The following is a 17,063-nucleotide window of genomic DNA, read 5'->3' on the forward strand; positions in this document are numbered from 1 at the left end:
CCTTCATTGTAATTTGCAGCCAGCCCACGCCATTCCTAGGTTCAGATTCCAACTTTCTCCAGCTGCATCCACTTTCAGCTGACAGCTCTTTTGAATGCTGCATCCTAAAGCCACCCCAGACATCAAAAGTGCAGTAGCCACCCACGGTTTAGAACATGTTTCTGAAAATTTCACACAACGTATTGTTTTTATGCTGGCTTATCTTACATCAAAAGGGAACCTTTTCTTCATGAGGGGAATGATTATTCTACCCTTCTGATGTTCACGGTACTCCCTCAGAGCTGATTTTTCAATGTAATATTGAATATTATTTTACTCAGTCCCTGAGGTTGTCCATTTGGAGGTAATCCTAGTTTGCACAGATGTCAAAGAGAGTAGAGGCTCCTCTGACATACTCAGAAATTGAAACTATTTCTCAGTTTCAAATTAGTCTTGAGAACCTTCAAATTTCTGGAAAAAAATTATTTAATACAGAAAATTACTACTAAAAGTGAACCCCCACACCCCCACTTTGGTTAAAAAGGAAAAACCCCACATATCAAGAATTTCTATCATTTTTGGCAGGCATGTTTCCTTACAAAACAGTGTCCATTTTTCACAACAGAAAGGCAAAATATTGAAGGGATTTGGATTAAAAAGTAACAGTGGAATAGGATTTGAGCAACTTCAACTGGTAGCAGGACTAAAAAAATATAGTCTTAAAATATTTCCTCAATGGTGCCTCACATAAATAAAATACATTTCTACTCTGATAGAGGGAAGCACAGAGGAGCTGAGTGATGTGCATTTTGGAAAGTTTGAACTAAATTGTTCAAGTCATAAAGTGTTTCTGTAACAAGATTATTGTTTAAAGACTTTGTTTCTGACATTTGTGCTAATGCTTTCAAAAATAAATATTTATCTATAAAAAGGATTCTCAGTTTTAATTTATAGCAACTACTTGAAGTATCTATATAGAGAGAGCTTACAGTGTTCTTCTGTGTTTTGTAAATATCAGATGAATCTGGCAGAACCACAGTTATTTTAGATCTGATAGAATACAGCTCAGTTGATCTGTTCATTGAAGAAAGACTTTTGGTGTAAAATGGTGTAAGACAAGATAATTTTTTGTTTATTAGAAATAAAACCAAATCACTATGATTTTTTTTTTTTTGCAACAGGTAAAATAGAAAACATATCAGCATGCCAAAGTACTGTTCAACAGGCTGATATACAAAATAAGAACAAGATCTAGCTATTTTGGAGCAAATCAAGAAATAAAGAAGCATTTGTCTGTTTAAATGGGAATTATGCATTTAAATATTTTTTTCCCATTTGGCTTCAGCAAATGTATTAAAAAACTCTCTCACTTCAGGTTTCACAGCCACAATGAAGCCAAGTATCAGTGGAGCCTGTCTAGAAGTCATTCTTCAACAAACAATAATTGAGGTAATTTTCTAAAAAGGTGAGGCTGAAGTCAAGGACTTTAAATACATAGAGTTTGACATGTTACCCTATTTTCCCTAGGAATGTAGTCTTAGGGCTTTAAAAAAGCTCTGAGGGTAGAAAAAAAGAAGTATTCAGGAAAGTACTAGCTCAGAAGGTAACTTAGACTAGTTAGGTTGCCTTTTTTAGAACAGGATGGTATATGAAGTAGGAGAAAGCATCAGGTTTTATTCTTCCTTTACCCAGCTCTATGGCACATATGATTTATGCCCTAGATGGTACAGTACACTTTTTTTTTTTTGCTAATCTAACAGTATGAGGATATCTGTTTATATTCAAAAGTGAGGTCTGACCCTACATTTCTTTAAAATGTTTGCAGAGATATTTCAAGGTCTACTTTAGACTCCATATTTTATGGATTCTCTGCATGGCAGTCCAGATATCTGTCATGGACTTCCACTATCCCATGGCACGCCAAGTGAGTAGAAGTGAAAGGCAGCATAGAGTGATACATAGAAAGTGGTATTTGAAGTACAGCTGGAAACCCTTACATTTGGCATGACTTAATTATTGCATCACTGTCTTCTGCAGTTTTGTCTAACTCATAAATAAAATGGGTCAACTCCCTAGTTCTAAGGACAAGTGATGCAGTATGGCTCATGTCCATGTATCTAAACTCTTTTCCCCTGTCTGAGGGTGGCCTGCTTTGCACTGAGTTTTAGGAACTGTCACTGGCTTAGGCTGTCTCCTGGGGTATTGCATGGCCACCCAGGGAGAAGAAAACAAACACAGTAGATGATTGCAGGCCAGTGGTTGAGCCTGTGTCATGATACTGTTTACTTTAGTAGTTGCTTTTATTCCCAAACTTCTTTTTTTCAGTTTTGTTTTTCCAGTATTGTTTCATGTCTCTTGGGTATGAGGGAATCTGGCACACTAATAAGGGTTGATACAGGTGCCTGAGTGCTGTCATTGCAGTGATCAAGGTCTGTGATTTGGATGTTAAAGTACGTTTTTTTGTTTCTTGCATTTGTGATCAAATTCAGTATTTTAACATCGTAATTGTTATCCTCATTGACTGTAATTAGAATGAGACAGGACATTAAGATAAATAAACCCATTTACTCCTTAGCTGCGTATTCTGAGGCTGCTATATTTCCATAGAAGGGAAGAGGCTGTTTTCTCAGCTCTGGTTCAGTTTCTACCTTTTAAAGTCAATGATGAATTCTCATTAGTGCCATCATTCAGAGGGCTTCTCAGCTCAGGTATATCATGTTCTGTTGCAAAGAGTGGGAGATTGGAGTGAAATGCAGGATGGAAAGTAATCGCAAGCTGACAATTTGGTTTCCTTGGGCAGAACTCCTCCCTAGGAACTACTTTCAAATTGGATCTTCTTTCCAGCCACCAGCTCTTTCTGTTTTTTGCATGTGCCTTTCTAAAAACCCAGACTCTTATAAAAGTAGCAGGATCCACAGGTTTTGCAGTTGTCTAGTGGGGAAAGGTGCCTCAGTACCACTTGTTCTTGTTGTTAAGTTCTGTGTACACACTCATCCAAGTTAGGATGTGCTTCCACAAGGTCCAAAAGGTGCTTTGGAGCTCCAGTTCACTCATCATGTTTGGCGCTGTGGTGGAGTCTCCCCAGGGACATTTTGGGGGTACCAGGGCAGGGGCTTGTATCAGGGTTACTGGGGTTACCCCACCCAGTATTGTGCCTCTGTGCTCCTTCGTGTGTGTGTGTCTGTGGACAAGAGAGTTTGTGGGCAGATCCCCTTCCTGCAATGTCCCTGGGAACAGCTGGAGCAGGGTGCTATTTGAATTCTCCCACCTGCTGCAGTTCCTCTGGGCTCCATTACACAGCTTGGTCCCTGCATGTCTCAGCTGCATGACCCTTCTTTCCACATGCACATTCTCTCCTTCCAGTTTTCACCTGGTTCTTCATGCCAATCTACTCTCAGTAGCCTGTCCATAATATTTCTCAATCTGTCTTTTTTGTCAGGCAGTTTCCTCCTCTACCTTCACAGAAGGTAAGAAAACACTTATACAGATTAATTTAGCTGAGCTTTGGCGGATCTGTGGCATCTGTGCTTTAACTAGGTACCAAGTACTTCCATCCTAAAATCCCACAATATGTGGGTGAGAAACATATATAGCAGTTTTGACTGTTGTAGCTTATGTTGTGTATTAAATACATATAAAGTAAGAATTCCAGCATTTGGGAGCAGTTGGGGTTCTAGGTTATTTTAGCTTGCGTACAAGAAGAGCATACTGTATTGGATTATTAGGAGCTTTTGGTTTCACTGAGGCTTGCTGTGCAGAAACTACCTGTGTGTGGAGAACATACCAAAGGAATCTGAATATTCATCCAAAGCATAGTGTGTAAGCACAGAAGTGGAATAACAGACTTGAGTGTTTGAATTGCCCCAATGTGTTTGTTGTTGGGTCAGAACTGCATATTTTCCTTTTATTTGCTATTGAACTCTTCTACAGCTCAGAAAGTATTTTGACAGCATATTTTCATACCTTGAGTTGACAGGTTTTGCCATAAAACCTACAGGTTGTTAGAGTTGCAATCTGTAATACAACTCAGCGGAGAATTACTCTTAGTCTGACAGCCTTTCCTGCAGTCATACTGCAGTGTTCTTCTCCCCATGTCAGACTAATAGAATTTTTGAATGCACTTTTATTTCCAGTATTCTACCCATTCTTTGGTTGCACAGAAAATATATGGATATGGTTTAATAATACTACAATTTTTTTTTTTTTTATACCTTTTGTTGTCTTACCAACAGGTATCTGCAAATTGAAAACCCAACTTTAAAACATTTGCTGTAGGTCTGAAAATTCTTTTTGGTTGTCTGTTATAGTTTGGTAATTTACTGATAGAAGAAAGGATTGTTAATCTATCGCATGACTGAATGTGATGTAAATGGAGAAAGGATTCCTCCTTTCCAGTCCTGTCTGTTTCCATTCTTTTACTTATGCCTGCAGTAGATTTCTTTTGCTTCTTTTGGAGAAAGTCATCTACCTTGTATTATCAAGTGCTCCAGTAAGGAAGATGGTACCTCTCTGACTTGGTAGCTAGGTCTAAGGCAGTTTCAGAGTTTGAGACCAGGCAGAAAAATTAAAATATCTTTACACATTTGAGAATATTTCTTATAGAAACAGGTAGCTCTTGAATTATTATGCTAATTTTTTTACTTTTAAAATTTGCCTTTGGATTGGCAAGGAAAGCAGGCTTGAAACCTGTCCCTGATATAAATAAACAGTAATAAAATGTTTCTTTCTTTCTGTCAAGAGTGGAAGCATTATGCCTCTCCATTTTTAGTTAGACCAAATATCCCTCCACAGCACTGGCAGAAGAGATACAGGATAGTCAAGCATTACTCTGTTTTTATGACAGGCACTGCAGACAACTTCAAATGCCTATTTCACTGCCTGAATTCTGAACTCAGATGTGACTGTGCATTAATTCGTGAGCATAGGGCATGTAGGTTTTGTGCTCAGCTGTTTGGAGACAGATGAACTGTCCTTGGAATTAAACTGGTTCCATTTAGTTCACACCAGCCTCTCCTCTACAAAGAGTGCTTCCCTTGGCACTTCAAATCCTCTTAGTTAGGGAGTAGTTGAGCCAGAAGAAAAATCCTGATCAATCCTCAAGGGGAGTGAGTAGTGACTGTCCCCAGGATTCCTTCAGCCTTTCCCTGGCAGCCACACAGCAACTGCACAAGTATTTTGTGAATGAATTGACTGTGTCCAACCGTCTCAGCCTCATACGTAGGGTATTTCCTCACACTTAAAACGCACCACAGCGATTAATGTGACAATAGATTTTAGCCTAATTTGTCACGCTAAGCTAGTGTCATGGCAGAGTACAGTCAGTGGTGAGCACACTCTGAAGCAGTGACAGATTTGTATATGGGCAGGTGAATAGCTGCTTTCCAGAATACTTCAGAAAATATCAGAAACCTCACCAACTTGTCCTGTGCTATCACTTATATGGAGTGATCATTTCTTCATTGTTGTTGTAGTGAGTCCATGTTGGTAATAGCTCATTACCATCAAGGGCCACACCAAAAGATAAATTTAAATACTTCCAATAACTACTGTTTTGAGGAGAAAATTCCTGAACACCTAGGTGTGAGACATTCCTTTAGGGAAAGTCTTATGAATGAAACAGCGATATCAAAAACTTGCAAGAAGACGTGTCACTAACAAAGAAAAACTATTCAGTCCAACAAGCACCTGATTTTTTTTTTATTATTATTCTGATATTTGCACAAGAAGACAGCCAAAGTGCTGTAATCAGAAATAGTCTTCAAAGGATATTTTCCCCTGGAGTGATACCTGTGAAGCTCAGATCTTCAGAGGTGTAGAATTCCCACATCCTCAGACCCCAACACACAGCCTGCCTGATGCTGCTGCCCTCTGAGATGCTGAAGAGCATGAAAATCAGACTAGAATTCAGAAGCTTTCAGTGAGGCAGAAGTGTCTTTCAGACAACTGTTAGTGCTTCCACATTATAATCCTGGCTGGATAACGATTGGCTCTCATAAATTGACTACATGGCAGGGTTGAAGCCCAACATATTTGTCTGTCCAGTTTAAAGTAGGATTTGTGCACAAACAGCTACTTCCATAAATCCATGCTTTATGGAATTCAGTACAATCTGTGGCCCCTCCATTACCATGCAGGAGCAGAGGAGGTTGACTTTTTTTTTCCCCCTTGTATATTATGAGGACTCATGACTCATGAAGTTAAAACTTACATTCATCTAAAACTTATATTTATTTTTTTTACAGATCAGGATTACAATATGCTATAACTGAATACTGTTAAATGCATCAGTATGTAAACAATAACTTTTCCTGAAAATCTTCTCTTTACATCCATGCAGCTTAGAGGTGCCAGAAAATATATTTCAAGTAGAGCTGACACGAATTGCTCTTAAAAAAGGATCCTGTACAAATCCCAGGATCTCCCTTAGGAGTGGTTCTATAGCCTCCTTAGAGTAAGGTATTCCAGTACTTTATATATGTGTTTAGAAACTCTTTTTATGTACTCTTTGCTGCAAATTAAAGTGCTTACTTTGTATCCTGTCTTTAGTGATTAGAGACAGCTGATTTTGGATGGATAAAAATTTATTCTGTGGTGTTGTTATTTAACTCCAGCCATCAGCAAAGCACCACTCAACTACTCGCTCATCTCCCCCTGGTGGGATAAGGGAGAGAATCAGAAGGGTAAAAAACTGTGTCTACAAGCAACAGAAAACAAGGAATTAATTCACCAGTTCCTGTGAACAGACAAGTTTCAGCCATCCCCAAGACAGGAGCTTCATAATGGGTGGAACCAAACCATTAATTGAGCTGACAAATGCCATCACTCTGAATGTGTGTGTCTTCCCCCCAGCTCCCTTCTTCCTTCTTTCCCCAGCTTTTGTTGTTAAGCACAGCATGATATGGTGTGGAATATCCTTTTGGCCAGTTGGGGTCAGCTGTCCTGGCTGTATCCCCTTCCAGCCTCATGCCTATCCCAGCCTCCTTGGTGCAGGTCAGAGTGAGACACCAAGAAGGCACTGACACTCATTAATAGTTAAAACAGTGGTGTGTTGTAAACTGGTTTGGTACCAAATCAAAAAGACATCACTGTGTGAGTTTGCTAGACAAAGGATTGACTCAATCGAAATTAGTCCCTGTAGGAGGTCTTCCAAAATCTATCTCCTTTTTCTAACCCTTTACTGAAACCATGTTTTCCAAAACTGGGGAACAGTCTTACTGGAGAGGTATGACCGAAACAAAATGAAGCAGAAGGATTAACTCCTGAACATTGTTACTGCCGTTACCCTCATAAACAGGTTTGGTTACAATTCTTGATATCTGCAGGGCTATTTAGAATTCTGTGGGGAATTGTCATGGAATAAATTAAAAATGAAATTTTAAAGGAGTGGATTCAACTCTTTCAGCATCAATAAATACTTGCCAAGAGGTGAAAAATTATTTATATTTGCTTTGTTGGTTGGTTTGGTTTTTTTTCTTTTTTGGAAACAATATTGTATTGTTAGTTCATATGTAGTTTATATATTTGGTCCTTCTCTGCAGTAGTGCTCTATGGCAAATTATACATCTCCATTTGATTTCTTCTTATGAACTATGGCACTTCTAACATGTTTTGAATTTCCCTGGATTGAATTTGGACCAATTATCAGAATTATTTTGAATTCTGACCATGCTTTGAAATGTCCTTATACTTCTTTTCAACTTGATGTCACTTGCTATTTATAAATGGACTTATTATTTCATCATTCAGTTTGTTACCAAAATATTTGTTCAGAATTGAATGTACAGTGGAGTATTTTTTGAGGTTCTACTTCAAAAAAAATCCACTTTGATAGTGGATTAGACTTCATTTTTTCAACTAGCTGTGCAATCACCTCATAGGTATGTTATGTGGAAACAATGTCTAAAGATTTACTAAAGTCAAATTGTTTCATTGCTAATATTTGCTTTTTTCCACTAAATCGGTTTCTCTGATTTCTGTTTACTAGATCAGTTACTCTGTCAGAAGAAAGGAGACTATTTTTATGTAATACGTTCTTGACAAATAAATGCTGACTGTTTCTTGTCTTCGTCTCCAGAGCTCATAAACGGGTTGATTTCAAGGTAGTGGTGTGAGCAAATGCAAAATTGCAAATTGACTTGAGATGAAATAAAAATAAATCCAAATGGCGCTTTTTATTTTTTTATATTTCCCAGAATGAATGAAATACAGGAAGATAAACATGAAAGATGAACATTTTATTTGATTTTTAAAGTTCTTTCATTTCAAAATTCAGGATGGAAACCTTGATAATGCAAAATGAAATTTTAGCCTGTGGTAATGAAATGAAGCTTAGTCATTTGATTAAATTAAATAATACACACCTAAAAGATTAAAAATTTCAGAGGTGCCTGCATCTAACAGTTTTCCTGCAAAATTTAGCCTCTAATGCCATAGTTCATGGGGAGAATGTGATCATTTCAAAGACTGGAATAAAATCACTTTACTTTAGAAATCAACTTCAGAAATTCTTGAAGTTTATCTATAAATTTGAAGCCCCATTAAATCCTACAGTTCTTATTTGGTTTCTGTTAACTTTGGTCTATTATATCGGAATACAAAAAGTCTCTGCAGAATATTATTGCAGAAAAAGTTGAATGTTTTTATTGATGTCTGCATTGCTATTTTCTCTGCTGCTACAAAACATTTGCTTTTCTCCCTAAACTATTATCTTTTAAATTAGTTTTTCTACATTAGCTATTTTAATTATTTCAAATGAAAAATAAGTGTCAAAGCCAATGAAAACAGTGCTATCTCATTGAAAATTAGAATTTTTACATTATATCAAATTTCAGTTGGAAAAGCTTTCAGTTTTCATACTCTCTGAATTGAATAGCATGTTCTTTGACTAATTCAGAATAAAAGGTGATCACATCAGTTTTCAATCAAATTATGCTATACTGCTATTTGAAGTAGAAACTTGGGTGGATATTTTTAGGTAAATATGAGATACACATTGCAGATATAAATACTTTTTGAGATGGGACTGGATTATGGCTTCAAAGACTGCAGGAGAGGAGAGGCTAAGAGCTGGCAAAAGACAGGTGAATAAAAGCATCATGCTGCCAGCTTGTATCCACTTCAAGCTCCCTTTGCCTCCATAGTTAGATATAATTCTGCAGATGAGCATTCCTTGTGTGTGCAAGGCCTTAATTAACAGACTGAACTAACTATCTTGATATTAAATGATATTCAGAGAGCAAATGAACATGCAATTGCATATTCTCATCTTGTTACCACCCTTTTACTTGTCCAAGTGCAAAATAATGCAAAGAGTAGAGAGTATCTCCATGAGGTGTAATTTCATACTGTCTAACTGATCTATGACTCCTGTGTGCTGAGCTCCACTGGTTTGCTGAATAAAGCAAACAGATTTCCGTAACTAGAGACAAAGTTCATTCTGTGGGAAAAGCTTCATGCAAATTTCTAGTAATTAAATTGTTCAGATATGAAGCATTCTTTTTAACCTTCCCCCTCAAATGTCCTGTAAAAGCTTGCTTCTGGTTTGAAGTCTGCAGGAAACCAGCAAAACAGTGTGTACATTGAAAATGGAATGTTATGAACATTATTAAAGTTTCTTCATTAAAGTCTCTAGAAACATTTTGAAACACAAGTCCTTCCGTACAGATGGTGTTTATTATTACTATCACTTTTGTTCTTTCTCTTTTATTGTAGAATGTTTTAGCTCACATGTATCTTGCTTTACTTTAAAAAGAAGTGCTGTGGAAGGAATCTTCGGTCCTTTGTGTGGCCCATGTGATACTGGAATACTAATAACAGTAGCACTTTTTTCCCTGAGATATACTTCTACTATTATTAAATATGCAGAAGGAAGACAGACTGTTGGTTTCCTGATCATAGATGTTCATTTTCCACAAAAAATTAAGCTCTGGAAGGAGTGACATGGGCAAATTTGAGGCAAGATGAAATAGAGGAACCTGTTATAGAACTAAACAGCTGAGGTAACCCATGACTCTTTTGGTTTTGTTTTCCAATAATGTTTTTTTCAGGTATAGTTAATGAGGGATATATTGATGATTTAAATAGAAGTCACACTGTTCTGTCAGCCTGAATCTGAGAGACAGTACTAGATGTACGCTGTTTTTCTAATAGGAAGTCTCCTGACTTCTATAAATAGACATGTTTCAGTTCTGATTGTTCTGTACTGAAATAACTGGCTAGAGGTTTAATTACGCAAATAGAAAACACAAGTAATGGCAGGCATTCAAGCTCTCCTGCACTTTTCTACTTCCTGGGTACTGGCTCAAAAGCAAACCAGATCTGAGGGTGCATTTTCCTTTTCTTCTCTTAGGTACATTCGTATTGATTACTCTGATGTATCCTAAAGGCAAGTACACAGTGCAGCATATCCTCTGGAGTCAGGGATCAAATTCTTCCCAGGGCAGGATGTGTCACAATAAACAAGGGAAGGAAATGAACTGCTTCTGAGAAATGGAGTTCCCTCCAGCTCCCTTTCAATTTGCACACAACTAGGCATTGTGATTTATATGTAATTATAATGATTTATTCAAAGGTGTTTACTAGTCAGAGGCATAAAAACTTGCTTATCTGATAATTACATAGCTGGTGAGGTCATTGAGTTGGTTGTTAGCACTGCCAAACTTTTGCACTAAAGTGAGATATTTGCTTGTACATTTCTTTAATGCTTCGTTTGTTTGCTATCTGTGACATTTTTATCTACCTGCAGGGGCTTTTTTGTTGTTTCTTTCACAAAGAAGCATGTAGTGAATCTGTCTTGCCTAAATTTCATATGCCCTAATTACTTTCATACCATAATACTGGTTCTCATAATGTGAAATTGAAGAACTTGTTACAGTAATAAACGCAGTATAACTGAAAATTGATCTCTTCAGCTTTGTCACAGTGCTTATAAACATAAAAAAGTAATAGTTACTTTCATAGACCTGGATCCATTCTATACAATCAGTTCATTACTGTACTTAACATAAATTGAGTGTTAAATCTCCTTAAGTGGAATCTTTACCCTGCTTGACATTTGTAATCATGATTGGGATAGGAAGAAAAAAATACATTTTGGAGAAAGAAAGAAAGAAAGGAAATAAATAAAATAAATACCTCTGTGCACCATCAGTGGGACCAAAATAAGGGGGTAATCTAAGAAAATTAAGAAGGTATCACAGATGGATAGCACAAAATGGAATAAAATACATGTAATCTTCCCAACCTTGGGAAAAAGAACCAGACAGTCCCTGAAATACCTATTCTGCAGGGAGCTTTGAGACCTGATTCTATACTTTTGGATGGTGTACTGCTTCTTTGATTGCCCTTTCTGTTTGTAAGTTCATTATTACTGATTGTCTTCCTGTCAATGAAATAACTCACTCTTTATTGAACATATGGTGTCCTCAGCAAATGTAATAATTCTGTTGTGAGCTGTCACCATCTCTAACTGGTCCATATAACAAAGCTTGTATACAGAACAAAACAAATGACCATGTGAGGAAGCTGACCAAGGTTATTTGAAGCAACAGTGGCATTTCTAAACCACATCACATGATGAGATATGAGCAAGTTCAAGACCTATTTGTATCTTCAGGCCAGCTTTGCCCCAGGAAGGAAGCATCACATTAGCTCGGAAGCTAGCAATCTAATTACCACTTGCACACCAGTTCTAGCTATGGCAGTCTGGTGTCTAATATTTAAGAATCCACTACACCAAAATTCCTGCTATTTGCAATAGCATGACCAGTAATACGTCCTGTAAAATTTACTTCCCATTAAAGAAAAACCTCAGAAGAACACCACCACTGCATGTACTGGATCCATGTTATAAGCATGCATGTTGAGGAGTTCAGAAAACAAAGAACAACTTAAAGCAGCATTGTGTTACCAAACTTTTTAATTTCTGAATGTTAAACAGGTCAAACAGCAGGGTTTGGACATCAGAAGGCAAGTATAGCAGGGAATGCCCACTGTGAAATATACTTCCAAAGCTTGAACTGTGGTACCAAATATGTCTTTTATCCTTCTGCCACCTGTAGCTGTTCATGTAATTAGCTCTCCAACAGTTTGCTGTTCTTCAGGATTTTGCTCAAAAGTATTTTTTATGCAAATAAGGATAGCATGATATTTTCTTTCTCAAAGTGCTTCTTTCCTTTCCGAACAGGTGGTATGACCCCTTGGGATCTTTTCATCTGCTTATCTTCCAGAAGAAATGATGGTACTGACTGCTTTCAAACAGAAGATTTGAGAAATATAGAGCATTTCCAGAAGGTATGAGATTACTGTACTATCTTTTGTGGGATTGGAAGGACAGGGTAGCCCAGATTTGCACCACTCACTCATAATAAGAGAGGTATCAAATGTTTATTTTATACTGCAGCAGCATGGCTTAGCAGAAATGTTTTTTCATGTTTTCTGTTTACTGAGAAATACTTGTCAGGTACCAGTATTTCATTCTTCTTTATATCACATCCAGTTATCATAAGCAATTTCTCATTTGAACATAGTATATTAGTTTGATTGTAAGTATTTTAATGTAAATACTGAAAATTGTTACAACTCAGTGTCAAGTTTACCTTTACTCTTCTTTAGCTTGAACTTTTGGATTCTTGGCTGCCCTCAACCAGCATGTCTGGCTGCAAAATTGTCTAAAAAGGCAATTATTTAAACAATTTTCCCTCTTGGAAAAGGGAATTTAGAAATAGTGAGAAACAATTAGAAAATGCATACAATATTTCAGAATGATAGTATAGGCAGAAGATAGAGATGCATGAATTTAGGCTTCATATCTTATATCACTACTGATTTTCACCTACGCAATTCCTCCCTTGTAAAATATAATTTAGGCACTTCTGCAAACAGTGACAATACTCCTACAATCGATAATGTGTAATCTGGACCAGGGCCTTCAGGGGAGTTCCTTGCTCTGGCACTGCAACCTGCTTCCGCGTGGTCCAAAGCATCAGTAGTACCAATTATCTTGGTATTTTCAGGATTTTTTTTTCTCACTTGAGCATGATGTGGACACAGTTTAGGTTACTTAGATATGTAATTTCTGTGTAAACACCTGACCTGTTGATAAAGATATGTGAGTAATATAAACTGAAGTCTTTGATAAAATGTGGCCAAGTTACAGGTACAGTTTGACTTGTATTTTAAGTAAAATAGCACAGATAATAATGGCAAGACTCTAAATTACTGACTCCAGCTTGAGGGTGTGAGAGAAATGGAGCTGCTTTTAAAAGGTGCCTTTGTTGATACAAAAAAACTACTGGTGTCCACAGAAGTCAGAGCTTCGAGCGTGTGCACTGGGGTTCTCTGGGACAGGATGCCCTATCGAAGTGTATGCAAAGTGAAATTTTTATGGCAGTTATAGTTTGCTAGAAACATGTTTTGAATATGCTCAGACAATAAAGCACCCTAGGCTTCTGCAAACTGCTTTTTTCTCATTCTACCTATAATAACATATCTGAGCCTCTAATGCTGTGCAATATAATAATCCTGACAGCATGCTGCAATGTCCAGATGTGTCACACATGAATAACTGAGACACAAGGTGATCAAAGGAATTTTCCGAGTTCTCTCAGGAAGTCTGCAGCTGAGCAGGGACTTAAACCAGATGGCCCATTCCTCCAGAAAACTTTAAATATTGAACTAACATTACTTGCTGCTGGCATGTCCGTACCAAAGTGCAGCAGTGTTTTGCTGCAGAGCTTACTTGTGATTTAGCTACATTGGCTTACTACTGATCGATCCCAAGCACAGCAATTCAAGAGGGTATTTCCATGCAGGGAGAGACAGTGGTTGGTAACTGAACAGAACAGAGAAGCTGCAGAGACTGAAAAGGGGACAGGGAATGGGTCAACATTCAGCAGCCATAGGGAGAGGTAAAGGCTTAAAATGTTGGGGTTTTATGGACACAGAGGAAGAGTCTACACCTTAACTTCATTATTCCAACATCACAAGGAGGGCAAAGTTATCATTTCCTCTTCATATTGATGGGAGTTTTGCACATGAGGTATCTCTGATAAATTAAACACAAACCTACTTAAGGCATTTTCCATTGAAGAAAAAAAGAACGTTTTTTTTTTAATGAAATCTTTAAAGCTTCTCTTTTTACATACAGGTAAACCTACTTCCAGAAATCCAGCATTTTCTTTGCAGAAAAGAGGGATTATGCCAGATAATAAAAGCCTTTTCAGGTAATCTGATTTCTTCAAATCTGCATATGTGATCATGGTCTTTTAATAGTAGTAACAGGAAGTTTCTGAAATGAGACTGTCAAGCTTACAATTCCATTTTACTTTTAGCCATGAATGCATAGAGGGAAAAAATGAAAGATTGATAATCCATTTTAAACATAGTTAACTATAGATTACAATTATGCAGTATCTTTCCAGGTAAAGATATTGCATCGTTCAGCTGTTGCATGTTGCAGAAATAATTTGGCTGTAAGTGTCTTATTTTTGGACTGTTTTGTGTTAATATAGTGTATTGGTATTTACACTTCTGTGACCTGGGCTTGGTGTAATATGTTTGTTCAGCTTTGCAAAAATGTTGTGGCATGGAGAAGGAGTAGGAGTCACAGTTTGGTTTCCATCCAGACATAATTTACTGATAAAAAGCCTTTATTGTGTATTAAGATCATCAACCAGAAAAGTTTAAAGGTTATGGGCAAGTTTCCAAAGAATTCTAATTTACCATGGGTAAAATTCATCTTTGAATAGAAACTGGAAAAAAACTGTTGTGAACTGTATTAGGTCTATTTAAACTTCCCTTTCTTTTACCCTCTTTTATATATATAATAAATTTAACACAGAAGGAAAGGATTCATTACATCTCATTTAACCATTTAGGAGTTAGATGTCCTCTGAAAGCAGTATTCTAATCTTCCATTTAAATAAGTGGAGAGAGATACATACCTACAAATGCTACTTCTTTTTATCTTAAAATATGTGTTTAAAATAGGTGTGTGGAATTAGTCTCTGCAGGTGCTTGCTACCCAATTATGTCTCACCACTGCCTGGAGAAATTGGTAGGCCCTGCTCGTGTTGTGACAGATTGTCTTAAAAAAAAACATTGGTTCACCTGCCACTTGAAAAAAGGCCAATTGCAGTGGCTTTATTATTTTACTGCCACAAGACCACAAACACAAGAGGCACTTACTACACACAGAGCTTTCTCTTTAAAATATGCACACTTTTACTGCCATCCATAAATGTGGTACAAGCCACTTTGTATTATTAAGCTGTTTGGTGTTTTATCCCATGCTGGGTTTATGTAGCAAGCTTCTGATAGTGGGAGTGGCTTTTGTGAGAAGCTGCCAGAAGCTTCCCTTCAGTCCAGCAGAGCCAATGCCAGCCAGCTCCAGGATGGATTTGCTGCTGGCCAAGGCTGAGCCCATAGTGGTGGTAGCACCTCTGGGATAAAATATTGAAGGGAAGTAAAACAATTGCACAACAGCACCTGGAGAGATTAATGAAGAAGGAGTGGGAAGAGGTGGTCCAGGCACCGGAGCAGAGGTTCACCAGCAGCCTGTGGTGCAGCCCAAGGGGTGACAGCTGTGCCTCTGTAGCCCACGGATGTACATGGGGGAGCAGAGATCCACCTGCGACCCATGGAACACCCAGTGCCAGGAGAGGTGGATGCCTGAAGGAAGCTGTGACCCTGTGGGAAGGCTCCTGGCAGGAGAGACCTGTGGAGAGAGGAGCCCACACTGGAGCAGTTTGTTCCTGAAGGACTGCACCCCATGGGAGGGACCCATGCTGGAGCAGTTCATGAAGAGCTGCAGCCTCTGGGAAGGACTCTCCTTGGAGAAGTTCACAGAGGACTGTCTCCTGGGAGAAGGGACCCCAAGCTGGAGTGTGAGGAGTCCTACCAGTGAGGAGAAAGGAGTGGCAGAGGCAATGTGTGATGAACTGACCACGGCTCCCATTCCCCTCTCCCTGCGTCACTGTGGGGAGGAGGTAGTAACTCAGAAGTAAAACTGAGCCTGGGAAGAAGGGAGGGATGGAGGGAAAGTGTTTAAGATTTAGTTTTATTTCTTGTTACCCTACTCTGAACTTGATTGGTAATAAATTCAATTAATATCCACACATTTTTTTTGCCTATGATGGTAATTAATGAGTGATCTCTCCCTGCAATGCCTCACAAGAATTTCATAAGTTTCTCTTGCCTGTCCAACTGAATGATAGGCTTTGGTGGGCACCTGGCATATAACCAGAGTCAACCTACCACATCTTGTCTTCAGGGAAGGGCCATTTGTAAGCATCTTATTCCTTACTTACATTTTTAGTGCTTTCCTGGCAAAGAGAAAAGAGAAAAGATGGTGAAATCCCAAGGTAATACATGTGCTTTGCGGTCTGGCTCTGAATCTTACCCTCACAGCAAAGGAGGATTATTCTAGCACTCAGTTGAGGAACTATCATACAGAAAAAGGCCTATCCCTTACTTCTCTGTTACCAATAAGAAAGGTTTAGAACCTAAATTAGCTGAAGTTTTTTAAAGTAAAAATAAAAAATCGTATCTCTTAAATCTAGGTATCTCCACATCAGCATGTGACTTAGGGCTGAGATAGCTATTTCAACACAAGGTTCTTGTGACAATTAAGATGCCATGGAGAGTCCAGCATGCCCAGTAGAATGGGCAGATTTGCCACAGAATCCATTTCCTTTTGGTCCAGCAGCTAGAGGTTTAGAGGGATATCCTGTGGTATCCTAGATGGCAATAGATGTCTATTTGTGGATACTGAATTTAACACTTGGTGTTTAGAGTAACCAAGCCCAAAAGAGCATTTATTCTCAGCATAATTCAGGGTTAGCTGAATTGCTCCACACAGACTTTATAGACTATACTTATGTACACTGACAGGAATGGCAACTTAGACTGTGGTACACAGTGGGGCCATCTCTGTATAGACCAGACCTCAGTTTAAACCCATGAATTAATCCTATTCAGTATCACTGGATATGTGACATGTAATCTAGAATGAGTGAAATTCATCCATAAAAGGTGAAATTAGAAGGAGAAGGGTAAATATTTTGATTTCAGGTTCAGGGGACAAA

The 17,063-nt window shown here is 38.1% G+C and overlaps 1 protein-coding gene across 2 annotated transcripts in view; it reads left to right on the plus strand.

Annotated features, from left to right (window-relative positions):
• Window positions 1–17,063, plus strand: part of CPED1 (cadherin like and PC-esterase domain containing 1) — a 148,333-nt gene that overhangs the window by 21,936 nt on the left and 109,334 nt on the right. For both annotated transcript variants that reach the window (XM_005519235.3, XM_014248889.2), the window contains exons 4-5: window positions 12,164–12,270; window positions 14,126–14,201. In XM_005519235.3, the coding sequence (XP_005519292.1) occupies window positions 12,164–12,270; window positions 14,126–14,201 (183 nt within the window). The remainder of the gene's footprint in view (window positions 1–12,163; window positions 12,271–14,125; window positions 14,202–17,063) is intronic.

Source organism: Pseudopodoces humilis, chromosome 5 (assembly GCF_049639895.1).
Source record: "Pseudopodoces humilis isolate 2021_Gansu_Grassland_sample_001 chromosome 5, ASM4963989v1, whole genome shotgun sequence".
NCBI lineage: Eukaryota > Metazoa > Chordata > Aves > Passeriformes > Paridae > Pseudopodoces > Pseudopodoces humilis.